This window comes from Eptatretus burgeri, chromosome 16 (assembly GCF_056783735.1).
Source record: "Eptatretus burgeri isolate ZD-2024b chromosome 16, Ebu_testis_v1, whole genome shotgun sequence".
Lineage (NCBI taxonomy): Eukaryota > Metazoa > Chordata > Myxini > Myxiniformes > Myxinidae > Eptatretus > Eptatretus burgeri.
The window spans coordinates 45,165,365-45,189,043 of NC_140976.1; the positions used below are offsets into that span (position 1 = coordinate 45,165,365).

Consider the following 23,679-nt stretch of genomic DNA (forward strand, 5'->3'; position numbering starts at 1 on the left):
AATTGTTACCGCACATATCTCACAAAGTAATTGTGACCGCACATATCTTACAAAGTAATCGTTTCCGCACATATCTCGCAAGGAAATTGTTTCCGCACACATCTCACGAGGAAATTGTTACCGCACATATCTCACAAAGTAATTGTTTCCGCACACATCTCGCGAGGCAATTGTTTCCACACACATCTCGCGAAGCAATTGTTTCCGTTCACATCTCGTGAGGTAATTGTTTCCGCACACATCTCACAAAGTAATTGTTTCCGTTCACATCTCGCGAGGCAATTGTTTCCGCACACATCTCACAAAGTAATTGTTTCCGCACACATCTCACGAGGCAATTGTTTCCACACACATCTCGCGAAGCAATTGTTTCCGTTCACATCTCGTGAAGTAATTGTTTCCGCACACATCTCACAAAGTAATTGTTTCCGTTCACATCTCGTGAGGTAATTGTTTCCGCACACATCTCACAAAGTAATTGTTTCCGTTCACATCTCGTGAAGTAATTGTTTCCGCACACATCTCACAAAGTAATTGTTTCCGTTCACATCTCGTGAAGTAATTGTTTCCGCACACATCTCACAAAGTAATTGTTTCCGTTCACATCTCGTGAGGTAATTGTTTCCGCACACATCTCACAAAGTAATTGTTTCCGTTCACATCTCGCGAGGCAATTGTTTCCCCACATATCTCGCCGCACATATCTCACAAAGTAATTGTTACCTAACATATCTCACAAAGTAATTGTTTCCGTGCACATCTCGTGAGGTAATTGTTTCCGCACATATCTCACAAAGTAATTGTTACCTCACATATCTCGCGTAGTAATTGTTACCACACATATCTTACAAAGTTATTGTTACCTCACAAGGTAACATTCTACATACACCTTGTAAGGTAACTATTACTGCACATACCTCATAGAATAACTTCCTGCACACCCATCGTAAGGTAACTGCTACTGATACCTTGCAAGGGAACTGTTACTGAAAATACCTCATAAAGTAACTGTTACCAACACCTTGTAAGCTATGTTACCACGTACACCTCACAAGGTAACTGTAACCACATACACCCCATAGAGGTAAGTATTACCACATACACCCTATAGAGGTAAGTGTTACCACATACACCCCATAGTGGTAATTGTTACCATCGAGGTAACTGTTACTGACATACACTTGTACAGGTAACGAAGCACAAACATCTTGTACATAACTGTTACCATGTACATCACGTGTATAGGTAATTGTTATACTACAAAGACCTCGTACAGGAAACTGTTACTGTGTACATCCCATACAGGTTATTGTTACCACGTACATCCCAATCGGGTAGCTGTGACCACATACATCCCGTACAGGTAACCGTTATACCGCATTGTCCTCAGAAGATAACTGTCACAGCTTACATGCCATCCAGGTAACTATCACCGCGCATACACCTTATACAGATAACTTATCGCTCATAGCACATACACCTTGTTTGCATCAATATTTACAACATATTCCTCGTGATGGCATCTCGTACTGTATACACCTCCTGCAGGTAATTGTTTTGTCTCTAGTGTGCAGGGCTTATGTATTACCACATACACTTCGTACATATAAGCATGACCACATACATGTCACACACCTGATAACTGTTTTGTCTCGAGAGTGTGGGATTTGTACATTAGCACCGACACATCGTACAGGTCTATTTCCTCATACACCCCAACCCTGTACAGGTAATTGTTACCCCATACATATTGTACAAGTGACTGTTAATGCATACATCTCATACAGGTAATTGTTTTGTCTCCAGTAGAATCTCTGTTGCCACCTTGGATGTCCTCACCATTCTCACCAATTTACATATTAGATGGACGGATGTGATGGGGGTAGATTTGGCACAAATGGCTAAAACAGTTCATCGTCTGGTTTTGTACGTGATATTGTTTTATGAAAGCAAGACTTGTCTGATGAGATTTGAAAGCAAATCTATCATGGCATTCACCTGCAAAACACCCACCTGGATTATTTGGATGAGAGTACATTTCGTCCGACGATGTAATAATTATAAAATCTGTATTGCCAATCCAATAAGATGCAAAATGACATCAGACGATAACCAGATACACCATGTTGTGTTGGGGTATCGGGGGAGGGCTTATTAGGTATTGTAAAGTAAGTACCTGATGGGAGATTATAGGGTATATTATCCATTGAAAATAACACAGTGGGGGGAGGAGGGGTGTTGCATATAGGGCTTAGCCTGACAGTCCGGTCTGTATGTCTGAGTGAGTGAGACCGCATGCAGGCAAACTTTAATATAGCATCCCTTCGCGGCCGACTTGCGTATTGCAATCCAATTAGCGATAAATAGTTCAACAAAGTCGTCTGAAGTAACAAAAACATTTTTATTCCCACACCTTTTGTAACAAACGGGGGGTGGGGGGGGGAGGGGAAGGGTATTATAATCAGCTCTGTTTGTCTGTCTGTCTATCCGTCTCGCATCTTCTAAACAGTTGGGCAGAAATTCACTAAACTTGGTAGTTCGGATCACCACATGGCACGAAGGTCCAAGAGCAGCATCATTTTTGGACCGCCAGCCCCCCCCCCCCCCAGAATGGGGTCAAAAGGTCAGACACAAATAAAAAGTAACTTTGAGCACAATTTTAATGAAACTTCGTACTTGCAATCAACGTTGGGGGACACATTAAATATGGAACGATTTTTTGCATTTGATCCCAAGTTCATGCCCCCCAGGAGGGTAGGGACTTTGGGTCACAGGGGTCCAGAACGGAAAAAAAAAATTAAACCAAAAATTCGATATTGGTTCATTCCCAGTGGAACTTTTTCCCATCTTTCAAATTTCCTTGATGTGGGAAGCTTGGGAATTTGCGATGGCGCATCATCGACTTCACTCTAGTTAAGGCGTTGCAAAATACCTGGAGGGGAGGAGATGCTCATTGGTCGATACACACTGAGTGGGATTTTCAAAGCACAATTTATTATCTATTTTAACAAAAAGTAACCATTTCCATACAGAGACTGAAAAGTGTTTCTTCTTTTGTAGATTTTGGGAAGAATTAGTAATTAGTGCCATCATCAATTTCTAAATAAATGATTGAGAAAAGAAAATCATTTTTCAAGGGCGTTTCAAACCTTGCGCTTCTTTGCACAATTATCAAAATACCGTCACAGGTATGAGGTTAGTCATGTGACAGCTGGCGGACACAGCAAAAGGAACACCCCACACAAAAATACTTGCCGGGTGACTTAACCAACTTATAACAGAAGCGGAACGGAGATCGGGAATCTGGACACCTGGAGCCTCGGGATTGGAGAGAAGAAGAAGAAAACAATATAATGATCACCGTTACCTGTCATTCCAAAAAACAAAGGATTTTAAATAGAACGACAAAGTTTAAATAAATTAAATCCCTGACCACCAATCACAGAAAGCAGCAACACCGGGATTTTCTTTTTGATTTTGTCTACAGATTCTATATTTACGTATTTATACTTACGGTCAGAGGGTAATCAGAGTAAATAAACGAAGAGGTCAAACAACACACAGATGAATGCAGGGTGGAGGTTAAGGTCACAACAAATGATGAGAAATTCAGGCTCTCACCTTACAAATGAACGGTACACTTCCAGTTCTCACCTGTTCAGTCGAATTGCAGGTAGTTTATATATTTCGTGTTCACAGCGATTCCACTTTATTTACTTTTCAGTTTTGAATTCTGGTTTCAAATGTGACATCACCGAAGAGGAGGTTTTCCCACCAAACAGAAGAGCAATTAGCCACGCCCCACACGATATACATCATCGTTCGTGTAAGAGTAAACGTCCGGCCGGCATTTAATACGTAATTTGCTGGAAAAAGACAGATGACGACAAATACAACTTCCTTGGCCGTCATGTATTGATGTTAACGGAGCAGCAAATCAAGACTTGCTCAGGTACTCAGCCACGCCCAAAGAGGTTTGTCAAACCATCATTGGAGACTAAACCTGTAGGATTCCTACAGTACATCTCCTCCAGGTTCAAAAATGAAACCACAAAAAGTATAAAACAAAAGAATATATATATATATATATATATATATATATATATATATATATATATATATATATATATATATATATATATATATATATATATATATATATATATGCTTTTCTCGTGACGATTCTTGCAATAAGTGAGCCAGGAATTTGTGCAACACCATGGATCCTTGGTAACCTTGTTTAGGGGGTAATCAAGTTGTGCATTTTGCCCTTTTCGGAGGACAACTTGTCCTGCCTGCTTGCGATTGCGCCCTGGGAACCTTGGTCTAACTATGTCACGACATGTTTACTGCAAGAAATTGTGGTATGCAGCCAGCTTCAGTTTATTTCAAGATGCTGAACATTAGTTAGCCTTGTTTTAACCCTATTCAGGCTGGGGGTCAAATTGACCCCACCTCTGTAAACATTTCGTGATTTCTCTGTAACCCCCATGAACAACCAAACAGTTTCTTGACCTTTCTTGGAAGTGTCACGCATTTTTTTGATTCCAAATTTAATATGCATAAAAATTTTGAAAACATGCATAAAATTTGCATACTTGCTTAATTAATAATTTTTTTTTATAAAAAAAAAACGACATTTTATCACTAATTCAATGATATAGGCATATTCTGAAGAATATTTTATATCCACACACCAAATTTCATGCCAATCGGACTTTTCATCTCCAAGATCTTCCATCTCTCATCTAAAACATGACAAGCAACAAGGATAAAACATACTTCAGTTCCTTGTTTAAGTGTGTTTTAGCTGAGAGATGGAGGATCTTGGATTGATACTGTGCATCCCCTGCCTTCTCGGTGGTATGAAGAAAAGATATGTGTAATATGAAAGATAAATTTTGAACGGATTTTGGAAATATCGCGTATGCAAGAAAAGTTACCGAGATGGTTGCCATGGCAGTAAATTCAGCCAATCACAGCCGTGATCTAATCAGGTTGAGATAATGTCATGAGGAAGAGATATCTGCAATATGAAAGCTAAATGTTCAACGGTTTTTGAAATATCGTGTCCACAAAAGTACATGGACGGATGATCCGTCGGTCGGTCAGACGGAACTCATTTTAATGTCCCCCGCCTATGACCTGTCGATGGGGTGGGGGACAAAAGAGCCAGGCCTGACTTGGGTTAAAGGACAGATCGATGGGGCTATTTTACCGTGTTTGATGGGTGCCGCCAACCAAGCTGATTATCTGCAAAGATAAGCTGACAGAATGGTGGAGAGGTATGCACATTTGCCTTTAAGCTGTCTATCCTGGGTTCGAATCTTGGCCCACGTATAAACTGTCATCCAGATGTTTCACGGGGAGGGCGATCTATTCCTGTGTTCCGTCTCTCGGACGGACGTTTCACTGGGCATCCCGTACACCGACATTAGTTGGACATCAAAGAGCCCAACGGTGTTGTTTGCAAAGAGTAGGCAAGCTATCGCCAGCATCGTGGCCAAATTCCAAATTACTGCTCTGACCCAGAGGGTATTGCATCAGCGGCACAGCAGCACGTGCCCTCGGCCTATGATGCTACCCTGCAGCCTTGTGCTGCATATGAAAGACGAAGAAGAATTTGCAAAGATTGGTGTAAGGGAAAACTACAGAAAGATGAGCACGATTTTGCTACTTAACTTCCTAAGCTCACAGATATTGCTGTTGTTATTACCCCATGTACATTGTGCAAAACTCGTTTAAGCAATTGGTTCACTTTGTGTTTGTAAACCTATTCCTATGATCGATTAAATTTTTCGAACACCTTAATTCCAATTGAATTTTACATTTTGAATACTGTAGAAAATGAATCTGAACACGAACCTGCAGTTCTATTTTGGCTCTGAGTCTCATCCTGAGTGTGCATGTGCACTCGTAGAATTGCAATCGCTTCCATCCATCTGTCACTCTGGTGGTCAAACAAAATATAAAATTATTCCAAACAGCAAGCTCACTGTTTTTGGTGACGTCATAAAGGACACAAACAACAAACATGAAGAACTAATTGAATGTGTTAAATAAGGTGGTGTAAAAGAATGTGCATCAAAAGCGGTAAACTTCCGATTCCATCGTTTTTTTGTTTTTTTCCCCCCTACGGCCTTTAAAACTTTTGTTTTATTTTAATTGAATTTTATATTTGAACACTGTGGAGCACAAAATGCCTTGTTGGCACTTCCAAAAACCTTCATTTTAGCAGTACTTGGGCAACATGTTATGCCGCTTCGACCAATCAGAGTTGCTGCGCTCTGCGGGTGGAGTAACAGCGAGATTCAAACAAAAAATGGCAGCGTCCAGCGATGCAACCACAGAGCTAACTTCGTCCAAAATACCTCTTTGTTTAGTTCATCTTTTTCTCAAAGATCTTTCCAAAATCATCAGTTTCTCCAAGAGGAGTTGGCAAAAGGTTCAGCTCTGGACTGCTCCCTGTTTGACCCATCGGCTTCGTACGGTTTCCATTATACCCGTGATTCAAAGTTCCCGAACAAAGCTAATATACAGATCATGCTCAGAAACGCAAAACAAGAGTTGAAAAGACTCTTCCCATGTCCTTTTTCTCAAGACCGCATGGGGTAAGGTGTTCTATGAACTGTCTTGTTATTGTTAAAAACTGATGCAGTCAACTTTGAACTTCTTTGGTAAATCTTAACACTGGTTATCAAAAATTATCAGTGTGATGATACCAGGTGTCATATATCCTCATTGGATCAAACAGTTAATGGAATATTAGTTTCTACCAATAAGTCTGCATACGTTTTTTAAACAACGTAAACTGTGTGACGTCATTAATGGTTAAATGAAGTATGGGGGAACAGCCAACTTTGTCGTGTTTCATTTCCAAACCTTTTATGAGATGTAAATGGGACTATAACAAATACCCTTGTGGATAGGCCTTACCTAGGTGAGTTTATCAGTGACAAAAGAATCAAAGCAGCACAAGGATGTCAGTGACCGTTCTAAACACGTGCATTTAAAGGAACAAATCAATCAGTGTGGGAGAAGCGAACGTAAACCGCCACACTGACACTGCTCTGAAAACAGTAAGTCACATTTTTCAATGTAATTTTGACAAGAACAAATGTAACAAACCCTAAAATCTTAAAATAATAATAATAATAACCCCCCAGAAGTCAGATGGGAAAGCAGGGCAGAAAGTGTGGACTTGGTTTAATAAAAAGAAAATAAAGAAATGAACAGAAAATTTGGCATTTCCAGAAAGTTTGATCACAAATTGCCGAAACGCGGCTCAGGGCACTCAACCGGTTTTAGAGAAGCAGCCCTTCTAAAGTTTAAAGGGGTAGCTGCTTCAAGACACAGAGTGACCTAAAACAAAGGCATAAGCAAGAATAGGCGACAACATCGTGCGTTCTCTATTCGTGCCAAACACTGCTGTCTTTGGAACGTACAGTTTGGTGATACTGGTGGGCAGCGTTTATGCAAAGTGCTTTGTCATTACAAGGCAAGATGGTTAAAAGGAAATGGTTTGTGCAATCTTAAGGTAAGGTTATCATTGTACAACAGCAGTCTCGGTAGCACTTGCTCACAGTTTCTGCGACACCTATTTGTAATTTTAGTAGTTGCAGTGACACAAGGGGTGGCAGGATGGCCTAGAGATATGGACACTCGCCTCTAAGCTGTCTCACCTGGGTTTAAATCCTGACTGAGCTATAAACTGTCATCTTGGTGTTTCACAGGAAGGGTGATTCATCAATGTGTGTGCCGTTCATCAGATGGATGTTAAACTGGACATCCTGTTTGCTAGGATTAGTTGGTGGACATCAAAGATCTCACGGTGTCCTTTCCGAAGAGTAGGTGAGCTATTGTCAGCACCATGGCCAAATTCCTGCCCTAACTATTGCTGCAAAAGCAATGGCAAACCACCCAATGTAATCCTTGCCAGAACCTGCTTCGGCAGAAACAACCTATGTGATAGATTGTGGAAGATCAGAATCGGAAGCGACATGTGGTACAGGGGAAAGACGTGTCAGCAGAAAGTGCTCCAAGCATGATTAGTCCATCGAATGAGAAATCAAAGTGGAAACAATACCGAAACTATTCATTGCACACACAAAGGTAGTGTTGGACCACAGACTGAAGACTAGGTAATGGATAGGTGTTTGTTTTTGGCCAACACCCGAAAGAAAGAAAGAAACACTTTGAGGAAAAGTCTGATTATTCATATCTGACTCTATAAGTATAATTTGCCAAGATTGGTTTGTGCAACAAATGAAAGAGGATGCGGTAGGAAGGTGAGAGATTCTACATCCATGTGACAGGTTGCCACCTCCTTGTTGTATGAGAATGATATGCTGAGTTTAAATCCAAGGGCAGGGAGTTCATCTTTCACTTTCCTGAAGTAGTGACAAACAAAGTGAAGCGGATTGTTCGCCCAATTTAACACTCAGAATTTCAGGACCCAATTTTTGCCACGGCATGCAGCTCTCATCTCCACCAAGTGTTAAATAAAGAAACAAGGTAGCTATGCAGGAACAAATTCCTCACGGCTTGAGGTGTGAGAGGGGTGGGGGGAGATGGGGGCATGAAAAAAAAAATCAAAAATAATTCCCTGATGACTTATGCAACATATAGAGTTAAAACCTGCATGATAGTTCGCAGGACATATCACACATTCCCTGCTTGCTTCCTCAGTCAGCAAGTTTGTATTCACATGCTCGAATATTTTACTGGTGCTCGAAGCACCTTTCCAGTTAGAGTTGCAGTTTCACCGGCACTGCTGCATATCTGAGAGATCTTACATGATGCCCAAGAAAGAAGTGGCGTTCAGTTCTTCCTGGGTCTGCTGATCCAAAGGTTTGATGTGGAGGTACAGCTGGTCCGAGGAGGGAAATCCTCACTGTGCAACATTGTCATTAAACGATTTAGAAGCACCCGCGGAACATTGTTCAATATAAAGGTCCAGCAGGCAGTGGTGTGCAGGTCAAGAGACCGTAACCGGCAATAGGGATGTAGTTTCTACAGCTTAAAAGGAGAGAAAATTGTTCAAAGATCTTGTGTGAACTGTTCAGGTTCTGATTGTTGCACAAACATCGTTTCCTCAACCCACTTCATCTAACGGCCCCTCTGCAACAAAACATATTTAAACCAACGTTTGCTCCTAAAATACACAAGAGTGAATCACTTTCAACAGTTCTCACTCAAAAAACAAAAACCTGAGACCTAATATTGAGCAAAGGCTCAACGTCCCAGGGAAAAAATGGATCACCGTGGTTCCTGCAGGATGGTGACCAGTTGCTTTGCTGCCTTGGCAATGTCATAAGAACACTGTATGACCTGCTGTGTCAACTGCTGCACGTCCAAGGTGCTGCTAGTTCCGTTGGGCCCTCTAGAGGCACGCTGGCATTCCGCCGCGAGTCTGGAAGCGCTGCCCGTGAGGAGTTGTAGCGCTGAGCGGACACTCTCCACCGTGGGCCGCTGCAGCAATAGTGGCACACACAAACCGTCGGAAACAATGTGGAAATACCCATCATAAACCAGGCATTTAATGACTGGAAATGAAAACCGATCATTATACTTCCTTACAATGTAGGAAACATTCTGATGATTGCCTCACATGAGATTAAACATGATCATCTTCCGCAATAAAATTTAAAGGGCACCAATTGCATGCAAGATTATCCGGTGATGAAAGCCAATTAATTGGGTCGAGTTTTACTCGGGATGGATGAGGAAATCACCTGTGGAAACTTTGCAATCTAATACACCAGTTTTGTAACCTGAAAGCATGCGAGGGGATGAAAATAAACACACAGTGATGATCTGAGTGAGGCAGATTAGTACGACACAGCAGCAATCTTGTAATAGGGGAAAAAAAAGATCCCTTGACAGTTTAGAACAAGGATAGGCCTGTATTTTTGACTACTTCAAAGCAACAACAACAACAACCTCTCAGCTGTACTAAGGTTGAGCAGTCACGTTTGTCTCCCGTAACGGCGGATGGGCCTCGTATCCTAGAGCAATGGGCCATCATTACATACCACCTATACTCTTGTTAGGGGCATCATCAGGATCAGTGTAGACCTGAGGGCCCACCCGGGCCAAAGTGCCTACCACGATGCTTTAATGAATTCAAAATGGGAGTCAACGTCCCTCTGTAGCTTATAAAGTCAATGTCAAGTCAGCCTGTCACCCATAAAGGCAGCTGTCCAAAATTTCCCTTGTGGGGTTTTGATTTTAAGCTTTAACAAATGTGGAATGTTTTAGGGTGCTGATGTTTTGGTGAATTTGTTTTCATTGCTAAAACTTCACCAGGTAATGCAAATGAGAGGATTGCTCTGCAGTCTAAAATGCAGGCCACGGTCTGTTCGAAACTGGCAAGGCATCTTTTATGTTTATGTTTCCAGTTGCAAACAGTCATGGTTATTGGGTGTAATTCACCACACCTGCTTTCATGAGCAGAAATCTTGGCCACCATTACAAAACTGTAATGGTACTAGCACTCAGGTTTTGAGTGAGTGTAGGATTGACAGGATATTGTTAGTGGTGCACAGTCAGCGCTTCCATGTCAAGAAAGGAAGAGCAACAGTGTGAGTCTGTCCCACGGCCTTTTGGCTGGCACAGCACAGACAGCAGATATGAGAGGTCCAAGCAGTGACACACATCCGTGCACCACGCTGACATTACCTTTGGAAACAGAGCGGCAACGTCATGTGCTGCAGCCGAGATTCTCTCTGAACAAGGTAAAAAGCTGCAAAAGCAAATGCATTTGTGACTCATCGCCATGCAGATAGATAGTCGTGCTTACTAAAGCAACAACAGCAATGAAAACAATTACAACTCCAATTTTAAATCCATAACGACCGACTTCCCCCGAATCTGTCACCCTGAGTGTGTTATTGAATAATCAGGAGACGATAGTGTTGGAGACTCGTCGAAACGATCTGACTGCTGAATGTGCAAACATTTATGTCCTCCACAACACCAGTGGTAAAAAGTGTCACATTGCTGGCAACTTTTTTGTCAAGACAGACTTTATTCACGATTATGCTTTTTCAGATTCTTCACGATCTTTGTAAAAGCGAGCACACAATTGGGGTTCTAAGGAGCGATTATTATCGAAGTGTGCATAAACGCTAAAAAGCTGAAAATTCCAAAAAATTCCCTTTCGGGGTTTTGATTTTAAGCTTTAACATATATGTAAAACATGATCCATCATGATGTAATGAAAGGCATTCATATTTACTTTAATGGTGAGTCAATAAAAAAAAAATCTGCAAAGCAGCAAGTAAGTATCTACATTTGATCACAGTGGTGGACATACGGGGCCATCTATATGATACGTATGCAATAGTGGCAGAATTTTTACACCATTTCACTGACTCTCTCAAACATTGTGTAAGAAATGAGCTGACCCTCCCCCTCGCTACTTTATTGTGCTTGCATGCCTTGAGATCACAATTTGGCCAATACAATCAGCCCGTTAATACATACGGACAAGCCAACAGTGCTGCCTGTATAACGGAGCATAAGCATACTATACTGGTGGTGTCTACCTATCAGTGTATAAATAAGTGTTTTTTTTTAGGAGCAAGTTCAAAGCAGTAAATACAATACTATTTGTTCATGTGGCCACAGAAGGGAGGTTCAACTGTTGTTGATTGTTGTGAAAATGACAAAATTCCAGCTTCCATTTTATGAATTCCATTCCAGAAATTTAATTGAACTTGCCCATATTATCCTATTGGTTTAAACTTTAAGGGAAATGTTAAAACAAGGAACTTACCATGACTGTACAGTATGAGTGTATTGTTGGAAAAATCTGAATTAAAAAAAAAATATATATATATATACTTGGGTGGTCCAAAAACAGTAAAAAAATTTTTGCAAATTCAGATGTTGTTTCCACAAGCCTTAAATTATTCCACTACGATTCAATAACGCGCATATAAAAATTTAAGTTGATCGGAGGTGATTTAGAGGTCGCTCCATATGACGACTTTTAATTTCATGAGTTGGTTAAATTAGGGTATGGTCAGGTACGATTACGGGTACTTCTGGATGTCCGAGGTGGAAATGGAGTGCATTTTCGAACTCCATGGGGTCGATTTACTCTAAGAAATGACTGCACCGACATTGAATTCACTACCATTTCGAAAATATGACCTAAAACAAGATTTATCATTACTGGAGTTGAGTTACTAATCCTACTCATTTCGATATTTTCTAATCTATAATTAATTTGTTGTCCTTCTAAACATTTCTTAGAGTAAATCGACCCCACCGAGTTCGAAAATGCAGTCCATTTTCACCGAGAAAGTACAGAAGTACACGTAATTGTATCTGACCATACCCTAATTTTTCAATCAATGGAATTACAAACTATTAGAATATTTCGTCTCATTTACCAGGTGATGAGCACGATTTGGTGCATAGAATGTCAGTGTGTGCAGAGAGTGTCCCCAAGGACCAAAAGTCCCCGAGGACCGAAAAGACCGAAAAGTTCCTGAGGACCAAAAGGACCCTGAAGACCCAAAAGACCATGAAGACCAAAAAGTCGCCAAGGACCAAAAGACCCATAAAGACCTCAAAGAACCCCATAGACCCCAAGGTCCCAAAAGACCCCTCAGCCCTCAACACCATTTGCACCATTTAGACCACTTACAACACCATTTAGACCACCCAAAAGACCACTTACACCCTTAAGACAGATGAGACAGCTCAGACCCTTGACATCCACGGGTCCCCAGCAATATTCCTAGCAAGTTTCAATCAGATCGGACCGTCAATCGTGCAAAAAAAATGAAAATAATAATAAAAAAAAACTTTGGTTGTACCCATTTTTGGCTGTGAAGTAGCCAAAAATGGGAGGACGACAGATATACATCTCCATTTGTTGCCTACCACTGTCATCTTCACCTATATTGCTGTCTCCACTCCCGCCTGAACTTATTTCTAGCCGGCTCAACATCCAGTATTTTAGATTCAATGATTCACAAAAAATATGTTAGTTATTTATTTAGTTATTATTATATTAAAGTAGTGCGGGCCCGTAGGTGCGGGCCCGTAGGTGCGTGCTAGTATGTGCAGCCCTCTCTCGCCCCTCTCTCTCGCCCCTCTCTCTCTCGCCCCCCCCACTCTCATCCCCCCCTCTCTCACCCCCTCTCTCCCCCTAGTCTCGCCCTTCCTCTCTCCCCCTCCTCTCTCGCCCCTCTCTCTCGCCCCCACTCTCATCCCCCCTCTCCCGTCCCCCTCTCTCGCAGATATTGGTCGACAGATAAATGACCGGAACTTGAGAACCGCTTGTCCGATTTATATCAAACCTCAAAAAGGCACATCCGCCGGTCCCCAGCAATATTCCTGGCAAGTTTCAATCAGATTGGACCATCAACCATGCAAAAAAATAATAATAAAAAATAAATAAACAAACTAATTGTGACGTCATTCGTAACGTCATAGCACCGTGTCCGTAACTTGGGAACCGCTTATCCGATTAATATCAAACCTTGAAAAGGCACATCCGCGGGTCCCCAGCAATATTCCTGGCAAGTTTCAATCAGATCGGACCGTAAATCGTGCAAAAAAAAAGAAACATTAATTGTGACGTCATTTGTGACGTCATAGCACCGTTTGTCATTGGTCGACAGATAAATGGCCGTAACTTGGGAACCGCTCGTCCGATTGACATCAAACATCGAAAAGGCACATCTGCGGGGCCCCGGCAATATTCCTGGCAAGTTTCAATCAGATCGGACTGGCGGTTGTCGAGAAACGGTGGTCACAGACAGACAGACGTTTTTGTTTTTTTTGCACATACGGGCACGCACAAGTATTAGAATAATTTTAAGCTTGTGGAGCAACATTCTATTTTTTTCGAATTTTTTGGACCACCCTAATATATACATACTAGCGATACCCGTGCACATGCACGGGATAGCAGTACAACATAGCTGGTAGCAGACGACAGACCGTACACGGGAATGACAAAAATACGCATTGTGCAAAATTCAAGTGGTACTATGAAACGCCAAGACTTCCCAAACATTGTCGGCACGTCCGCTAAGTGCCACAGCAATTTCATAGGGATCGTGTGACGGCGAGCCGAGTTTTTAGTGTGCAAGCTTGGTATTATAATAGAGATACTGTATAAATATATATATTTTGCTCTGAAGCATATGTGAAGTAGCCAATTCAAACTGCTTGTCTGCATGCTGGTCTCAACAATGTACATTAACAATGCTATTCAAAGGTGCTGTGAACGACAAACATACTCATAATAACGCAAGGCACAGAAAAGCACAAGTGTGTGTGTGTGTGTGTGTGTGTGTGTGTGTGTGTGTGTGTGTGTGTGTGTGTGTGTGTGTGTGTGTGTGTGTGTGTGTGTGTGTGTGTGTGTGTGTGTGTGTGTGTGTGTGTGTGTGTGTGTGTGTGTGTGTGTGTGTGTGTGTGTGAACGAAAAGCACAGTCAGTCCATTGGTCCGTCCATGAATCCGATATGCCTATTTTAACCCAAAAGTCACTGAAGACCAAAAAGGCCCCAAGGACCCAAAAGTCCCCAAGGACCCAAAAGACCCAAAAGTTCCTGAGGACCAAAAGGACCCTGAAGACCCAAAAGAACATTAAGACCAAAAAGTCACCAAGGAGCAAAAGACCTTGAAGACCCATCAAGACCTCAGAGACCCCAAGGTCCCAAAAGACCCCTGAGCCCTCAACACCATTTACACCACTTACAACACCATTTAGACCACCCAAAAGACCACTTACACCCTTAAGACAGATGAGACAGCTTAGACCCTTGACCATTAAACCACTTGAACCTTATGATATAACGTAAATTTCAAAGAAATATATTACCAATGTTACAAATAAATTTGTACAAAATAAATGATTGTATTATGTTTGGTGTACATCATGACAACACAGCAAATATGTGACGTCAGTATCTGCAATGACGTGTGGAGAGGCGAGCGTAGCGAGCCGATCCACACCTAGTACACCTATAAAAGGCAAACATCTCTGTCTCTGTCTGTCTCATACACATATACAGTACATATATACACACACACATACACACACACACACACACACACACACACACACACACACACACACACACACACACACACACACACACACACAATTTTTCTTATACACACATACATATACATGCACATATATATTTAGAGTGCCTATAGAAAGCCTACACCCCCTTTCAAAATGTTCTCCTTTTGTTGCCTTATAACCTGGAATTAAATTTCATTACATAAGACTTTTTCCACCTTTATTTACACATCGTAACCCACAACTTCTAAGTGAAAAACAAATTAGACATATTTTAGAAAATTAATTAAAAAATACAAAACTAGAATATCTTGGTTGGATAAGTGTCCACCCCCCTTGTAATAGCAATTGTAAATTAGTCCGGGTGAAATGAATCACCTTCAAAATCACACACCTCGTTAAGTGGCCTCCATCTGTGTTAAATTGAAGTGATTCTGATTATTTCAGAATAAAATCAGCTGTTCCTGTAGGTTCCCTCTGCTGGGTGGTGCATTTCACAGCAAAGACTCGATCATAAGCACCAAGAAGCTTTCAGAAGACCTCCGGGATAAAGTTGTGGAAAGGCACAGATCAGGGAATGGGTATAAAAATATTTCAAAGGTCTTGAATATCCCTTGGAGCACAATCAAGACAATCATTAAGAAGTGGAGGCGTATGGTACCACCAAGGCCATGTCTCGATCAGGCTGTCCCTCCAAAACTGGATGACCAAGGAAGGAGGAGACCGATCAGAGAGGCCATCAAGAGGCCAATGACAACTTTGAAAGAGCTACATGCCTTTATAGCAAAGACTGATGACTGTGTGCACATGACAACAATATCCCAAGCACTCCACAAGTCTGGCCTGTTCAGCAGGGTGACAAGAAGGAAGCCATTACTCAAAAAATCCCACCATGAGTCCTGTTTGAGGTATGCAAAAAACCACTCCAGGTATTCTGAAGCCATGTGGCAAAACGTTTTGTGGTCCAGATGAAACCAAGATGGAAATTTTTGGCCTAAATGCAAAACGTTATGTTTGGCGCAAACCCAACACAACACATTGTCTCGAGAACACCATCCCAACTGTGAAGTGTGGTGGTGGCAGCATTGTATTATGGGGATGTTTCTCATTAGCAGAGACTGGGGCATTTGTCAGGATAGAAGGGAAAATGGATGGAGCAAAATACAAAAAAATCCGAGAGGAAAACTTGCTGTCCTCTGCAAGAAAGCTGAAATTGGGACGGAAATTCACCTTTCAGCATGACAACGACCCGAAGCACAGAGCCAAAGCTACACTGGAGTGGCTAAGGAACAAAAAGATAAATGTCCTTGAGTGGCCCAGTCAGAGCCCTGACCTAAATCTCATCGAAAATCTGTGGCATGACTTGAAGACTGCTGTCCATCAACGCTCCCCACACAACTTGACTGAGCTTGAACAGTTTTGTACAGAAGAATGGTCAAATATTGCCCAATCAAGGTGTGCAAAGTTGGTAGAGACATATCCCAACAGACTCACAGCTGTAATGCTGCCAAAGGTGCTTCAAAAGCAAGTATTAACTCAGGGGGGTGGACAGGGTGGCGTAGTGGGTGGCCGGCTTGGGATCCTCTGGTCCCAAGTTCAAATCCCACTCAGCTGTTGAATTAATACCAGGTGGGGTTAACTCGGCCTGTCATCCTTCCGAGGTCGACAAAATCAGTGCCAGCATGCTGGTATACTGTGTCGGAGTGGCGACCCGTCCAGGATTGTGCCCAATAGCCAAGGAGACTGCTTAGGCAACACCAACGCTCTGCACAGAGTATGGTCCCAATGGATAGATGGGGTGGACACTTCCAACCAAGATATTCTAGTTTCTATTATAATTAATTTTCTGAAATTTGTCGAATTCTGTTTTTTCACTTGGAAGTTGTGGGTTATGATGTGGAAATAAAGATGGAAAAAGTCTGATTTAATGCATTTTAATTCGAGACTACAAGGCAAGAAAAGGTGAAAAATTTGAAAGGGGGTCTAGACTTTCAATTGGCACTGTATACATACATACATACATATTTGTTGCTAAATGCTAAAACTTCCCCTAAATCTGTCACATATTTTAACAACACCAACAATAAATGCCTGCCACACAATATCCTGACTGTGGTACACAAAACAGTTCTGGGAACAGCAAGGAACAATTTAAATTTAAGAAGGCTCTTCTGGCTGAGCAGTTGCATAGGCTCCACCTATTAGGCATGATCTTAGCAGAGATATTTCCTGGTGGTAAGGATGCATGCAGCAATAGCTGCTGTGGCATTTGCTCACTGGTACCCATTAAAGTAATGGTCTCAACGTAATGTCTTGTAGGTTTTGACCAGCACACTCCGGGGAGGAGCTTTTGCTCTTCGTTCATTGTCATGGGGACCTACTCTTATTGAGGAGTGGTCCAATTGTATTACCATGTATTCTGGCTCTTTGGGGTTAGGATGTGTGTTTGATTTGACCATGTATTTCGGACTGAGGTGCATGTGCGTGGATGCTCATGGGACAGTCTTATTGGACTGTATTTTGGCCATGGGGTTAAAATACACATCCCAAGTTCTGTATAAATATTTGTTTGTTTTTTCAACCTTAAAAAAAAGAAAAAATTAAAAAGGCATAGTTCAGAAGGATGAGGGCCAACAAGCCCAAAACACGTGTCCATTGATGTTCCCTCTCTGGGGTATACTGGTCATGTCTGCTTAGGTGATGTCTAGTAAGCGGAACTGATGAAACTGTTTAGCCATAAGAACCTATTTAAAATTGTTTGTATATGTATATATATATATATATATATATATATATATATATATATATATATATATATATATATATATATATATATATATATATATATATATATATATATACATACATACATACAGGTTGTCCCAAAAGTCACCTTGGAATTTAGAAATTAAATAACATTTCTGTTTTTTAATAATTTATGAATATTTTTATACCAAAAGAAAATTTACAGAATGGAGATAAATTTGCTTTATTTATGAAAAATGATGTAGCTTAGATGTCTTCCATTTTCGGCTTCGCAAAGACGGGCTCTTTCGATAGCATTTTCCATAACAGCGGACAATAACTCTGGCTGCAGCCCTCGAATTTCTGCATAGATGTTGTCCTTGAGCTGCTGAATTGTATGGAGCTTATTGATGTATACACGCTCCTTTAGGTAACCCCAAAGAAAATAATCAGGAGGCGTCAAATCAGGAGAACGTGATGGCTAAGAATTTTCTGAATTTCGCGAAATTATTCGGTGTCCAAGAATTTGCCTTAGAAGCTCCATCGTGGCTCGTGCCGTGTGGGCAGTGGCTCCATCTTGTTGAAACCACATCTGAGGATTATCCTTCACTGCAGGACACACAAAATTCTCGAGCATGGCTCGATACCGCTCACGAGTGACCGTCGTTGCACTGCCATCCTCATTTTCAAAAAAAATAAGGGCCGATAATCCTTTCTGATGTTACACCACACCAGACAGTGCATTTGAGAGGATGCAACTCACGTTGATGAATAGCCCTAGGGTTCTCTAATCCCCAGAACCTACAGTTCTGCTTATTCACAAAACCGTTCAAATGGAAATGAGCTTCATTGCTCATAATCAGTTTATGAACAAATTCGTTTTCTTCATTGACCAACCTCTGAATTTGGACTGAGTAATTTAAGCGTTGTTGATGATCAGTCGGTTTCAACTTTTGCACCAATTGCACTTTGTATGGGTACAGGTGCAAATCGTTTCTTAAGGCTCGGTCACACCTTGACGTTTTAGCCAGTGATGGCAACGTATTAAAATGTATGTAAAACGCTGGCTTACGTTGAACTTTTGATGTTTTTTTTAAAAGATTCGGACGTATTCATAGCGACTTGGTCTTATGTATAACGCATTGGTAACGGACACAGAACGTTTCGTTGTGTTATAGATAACTTATACCAACGAATGCTGAACCTGTTGTCGGCCTACACAACCGATGCCCAACGATAGTCTAACTTAGGCATAGTGCGTTGCACGCATCGCCGACGATGTCGTGACGTAGCCTATTGAAAGGCTGACGCACAACGATTCGAATCATAACCGCCGTAGAAATGGAAGTGTCAACATCGCGGTCACACCTTGGCGATCTTGCCAGCGTATGCCGACCTAAGAAAAATGTGTCTAAAACGTTGGGGCACGTCAAATACGGTATGAGTAAGTTTGGTATACGTGAGTAGAACGCTAAAGTACGCTATCATACGTCGTAGTAAGTAGAGTACGTCAAGAAATTTTAAACATGTTCAAAATTTTACGACGTACTCGGCGTATGACACACGTTCCGCATGCGATGGGGATAAGTTTTACACACGACATGTGGACGCTTACACACGTCCACAAAGGCTACTTATAAGCTACTCATAAGTCGAAACACGTCGCGGTAATGTCTTTTTTACGCGAAACTTATTTCTAACTTATGTTTGACGTGCTTTGAACCAATTCTTTACGTAGTCCCAACACACATCGACGTATGTAGACGTATCCCAATGACGTCTTCCGGTCGACAAAAAAAAAAAAATTAACGTGTTTCTAGCTTACAACTGCCATTTAAAGACGTGTTCCCAGCGGTTTTGGGAATTGGTATATAAAAATGGTGTTCATAAAAGGGGAACCCAACAGTGTTTTCGAGTCCTTTTTGAGTCGATGTCCATGTCAGCAGTAACAGTATCAGTATCAGTATTAGTATTAGTATTAGTATTAGTAGTAGTTTGTTCATGTTGGCAGTAGTAGGTGAGTGTGAGGGGGAGGGTGTGGGTTATGATGGATTGTCCTTGCGTTTAACGATTTAACGATTTAAATGATAAACTCAACGATTTAAATAGCTGCATCTCCACTATTGAAAGTAGACGCTTGCACTCAACAATTGGATTTTTTTTACACTCAACGACTTTTAAACGGTACCACTCAGCTATTTTCATTGTTTACAATGAACGATTTAAATTGCTGTCACTCGCCTTTGTTTTTTGACGCTGGGGTTTTGAAATTTGAAGCGTTTCTTCTGAACGTGTTAAAACGCTCAAACTCGACTCTTTTAAATAGACGCTGCCGATGGACAATTGGAATCATAGCCAAGCTAGACATCGAAGTGTGAACATCCTCGTCATGCCGAAGAAAAGTTTGAAGAATGCTGAAAATAAGTCTCCTGGCCGTGGCCGTGGACGCTGACGCAAGGACGATCCATTATACCGACGTCTTTCAGCCTCTGAGTAACTTAAAAGTAACGTCTATCGATGTGTGGCAACGATCGCGTAACGTGCCAACAACACGTTAATCATAGGTTAGAAATAAGTTTCGGGTACGCGAAACATTACCTCGGCGTGTCTCAACTTATGATTAACTTACAAGTAGCATGTGTTGACGTCTGTCAACGATCGCAGACCGTGCATACAACTTGTGGCCAGCGTAGCGGAACGTGTGAGTCATACGCCGGCATACGTCGTGAAATTTCAAGCATGAAAAAATTTGAGGACAACAAAAAGTACAACGTTTAAAGCCAACGTACAACAACGTATGGCAACGTACTACGACGTATGGCAACGTACTACGACGTATGGCAACGTACAACGACGTATGGCAGTGTTTTTCAGCGTGCTCTCAATGTTATCAAAACTTACACATAACGTATTCAACGTGTGCCAGCGTTTTAGAAAAAAAAATTCAAAAATCGGCATACGTTGGCTAAAACGTCAAGGTGTGACAGGGCCTTTAGTATGCGATACAGTGACATCCAAGACATCCTCAACTGGTCAGAACGTCTGCGGATCGATGTTCCTGGTTCTTCTTGAACACTGTCCAGTACACGTTCACGATTAATCTGCAAACACACTGAACATGGTCTTCCAGATCGTGGCAAGTCACTTACTGACCCATAGTGCTGCAATCGTTGAATCAACTGACGAATCATGAAATCTGAAGGTGGTTTTCTGGCACTGAAGTGTCACGAGTATGCTCTTTGGGTGAGAATAATTGATCGATGAAATTTAAAATAAAATTCCACGAATTTGGTTCTTTGTTCAGTTGTGAATTTTTCCATGGGTAATTTCCAAATGTTAATCTAATTTCTGAAAAGAAAAGAAAAGCAAATTATTAAAAAACAGAAATGTTATTTAATTTCCAAATCCCGAAGGACACTTTTGTGTGTGTGTGTGTGTGTGTGTGTGTGTGTATACATACATATATATATATATATATATATATATATATATATATATATATATATATATATATATATATATATATATATATATATATATATATAATACCGGGCGTAGTGGCGTGCGCCTGTAATCCGGCTACTCGGAGGCTTGGGTTGAAGGATCGCTTGAGGACGGGAGCTCTGCGATGGGCCGTCCTATGAGAGGGTGTCGGGTATCCCAGAGTCATGGCGAAACCCAATCCTTATCCCTGTGTCGTAAGAGGCGACCAGGGTTGCGTCAGGAAGGGCATCCGGCGTAAAACCTATGCCAAATCAGTATGCGGATCATAACGGATGATCCGCTGTGGCGACCCCTTACGGGAGCAGCCGAAAGACTAACAACAACAATGTATGTATATATATATATATATATATATATATATATATATATATATATATATATATATATATATATATATATATATCTTCTTCTTCTTCTTCTTTCGGCTGCTCCCGTTAGGGGTCGCCACAGCGGATCATCCGTATGATCCGCATCGTGATTTGGCACATGTTTTACGCCGGATGCCCTTCCTGACGCAACCCTGGTCGCCTCTTACGACACAGGGATATGGTACACCTATTTTAACCGGGGTATACACCGGCCCAGTACACTGGTACTCATTTCGCCGACCTCGGAAGGATGACAGGCTGAGTCAACCCCCTGGTGTATTAATTCAGTGGCCCAACGGGGCTTGAACTCAGGACCTCTTGGATCCCAAGCCGCTGCCCTAACCACTGCTCCAACACCAGGCATAACACGCCAACACCATATATATATATATATATATATATATATATATATATATATATATATATATATGTATATATATATATATATATATATATATATATATATATATATATATATATATATATATATATATATACATACACATCTTTCTTACCACTTTTTCACTGACTGACTGATATTAAGGATCGGTACCATCCAGGAGATGTAGAAAGCTTCAATTTTGTGTGCCGATTGACATCGAAGCTGGTACACAGGACAAAAAATTTAAAAAATAAAAAAACAATCGTTGGACAACATCCACAAATGAAAATATAAATAAACGAGAGGGGGAGCACTCGGTAGAGTGCAAAACCTCCGCCGCCAATACTGCTGGGTCACTTAAGTGAACCTGATATCCTATTCATTGTAGGTCAAGACGGATCAGACTCTACTGAAGCACGATTGAATAAACTAAACTAGATTGACGCGCTTGTAGAAATGCCAAAAAAATAAAATCGAAATTTTTTTGAAAAAAAGTTGCAAATTTTTTTTTCTCTAACAATTTTTTTTTTGGGGGGGGGGGGTTGGAAATCACTTAAAACATGTAGAAATGCAAAAAAAAAGTTCAAATATTTTTCAAATATAATCGAAATTTTTTTTTTGGACCAAGTCCAAAATCTAATGGCATGATCCTTGGACCATACCTAATCCCCCCACCAAGTTTCATCGAAATCCGTCCAGGAGTTTTTCCGTAATACTGTTCACAAACAGACAGGGGTGAAAACAGTAACCTCCATCCATCTTCGATGGCAGAGGTTAATGAAAAAAATTGCGGGTGAGTGACCCGAGACAATTGGGAAGCACTAATTTTGTGTACCGATCATTTAACTGCGTGGCTGTTTCAGTGCGAGTGGTCAGCTTAAGAGTGGAATTTAGTTACTTTTATGTGTACAAGGAGATCAACTTTCATAAGCTGCAAGCCTTTCCAGTGAGCCTGAGTCTACCTTCATTTGCCTGCCGAGGACGGCGAGCTGCACCTTCCATCACTATAGGCCAGATCCCGCCATCAAATCAATCCATGACCTCTCCTTCCTTGCTTTAATGCTCACATTATCTGTTCGGTGTTTGGTTCTTTTCTTGCATCTTATCCTCCCTGCCCTCACCTCTTTGGTTGCAAACGAGGCTCAGAGAATTACAGAGGATTAGAGTGAAAGTTTTTGTTTTCTTTATGCATCTTGCGTGAGAGTCCAACGGTAATTGTGTGTGTGTGTGTGTATGTGTGTGTGTGTGTGTGTGTGTGTGTGTGTGTGTGTGTGTGTGTGTGTGTGTGTGTGTGTGTGTGTGTGTGTGTGTGTGTGTGTGCGCGCGCGCGCGTGTGGTCTCATTTTCGTATTTGTTTATTATTAACCTCCGCCATCAAAGATCGGAGGTTACCGTTTTCACCCCTGTTTGTTTGTTTGTTTGTTTGTGAACAGTATTATGGAAAAACTCCTGGACGGATTTCGACAAAACTTGGTGGGGGGGATTAGGTATGGTCCAAGGATCATGCCATTAGATTTGGGACTTGGTCCAAAGTCCAATATGGCCGCTATGACGGCCATTTAAAAAAAAATTGAATTTTTGTTTTTGCATTTCTACATGTTTTAAGTGATTTACAATAAAATAAAA

General features: G+C 41.3%; 1 protein-coding gene across 10 annotated transcripts in view; it reads right to left on the bottom strand.

Annotated features, from left to right (window-relative positions):
* Window positions 1-2,642: 2,642 nt before the first annotated feature.
* Window positions 2,643-23,679, bottom strand: part of LOC147011006 (ARF GTPase-activating protein GIT2-like) — a 60,051-nt gene continuing 39,014 nt past the window's right edge. For 5 of the 10 annotated variants that reach the window (XM_085859082.1, XM_085859077.1, XM_085859079.1 and 2 more), the window contains 3 exons: window positions 10,681-10,744; window positions 9,263-9,471; window positions 2,643-5,950 (listed from right to left, as the gene is read on the bottom strand). In XM_085859082.1, coding sequence (XP_085715208.1) covers window positions 5,755-5,950; window positions 9,263-9,471; window positions 10,681-10,744 — 469 coding nt within the window. In that variant the 3' untranslated portion in view covers window positions 2,643-5,754. Of the gene's footprint in view, window positions 9,472-10,680; window positions 10,745-23,679 lie in introns of all 10 variants that reach the window. The other 5 variants (XR_015052262.1, XM_085859080.1, XR_015052261.1 and 2 more) reach the window with 3 other exon arrangements.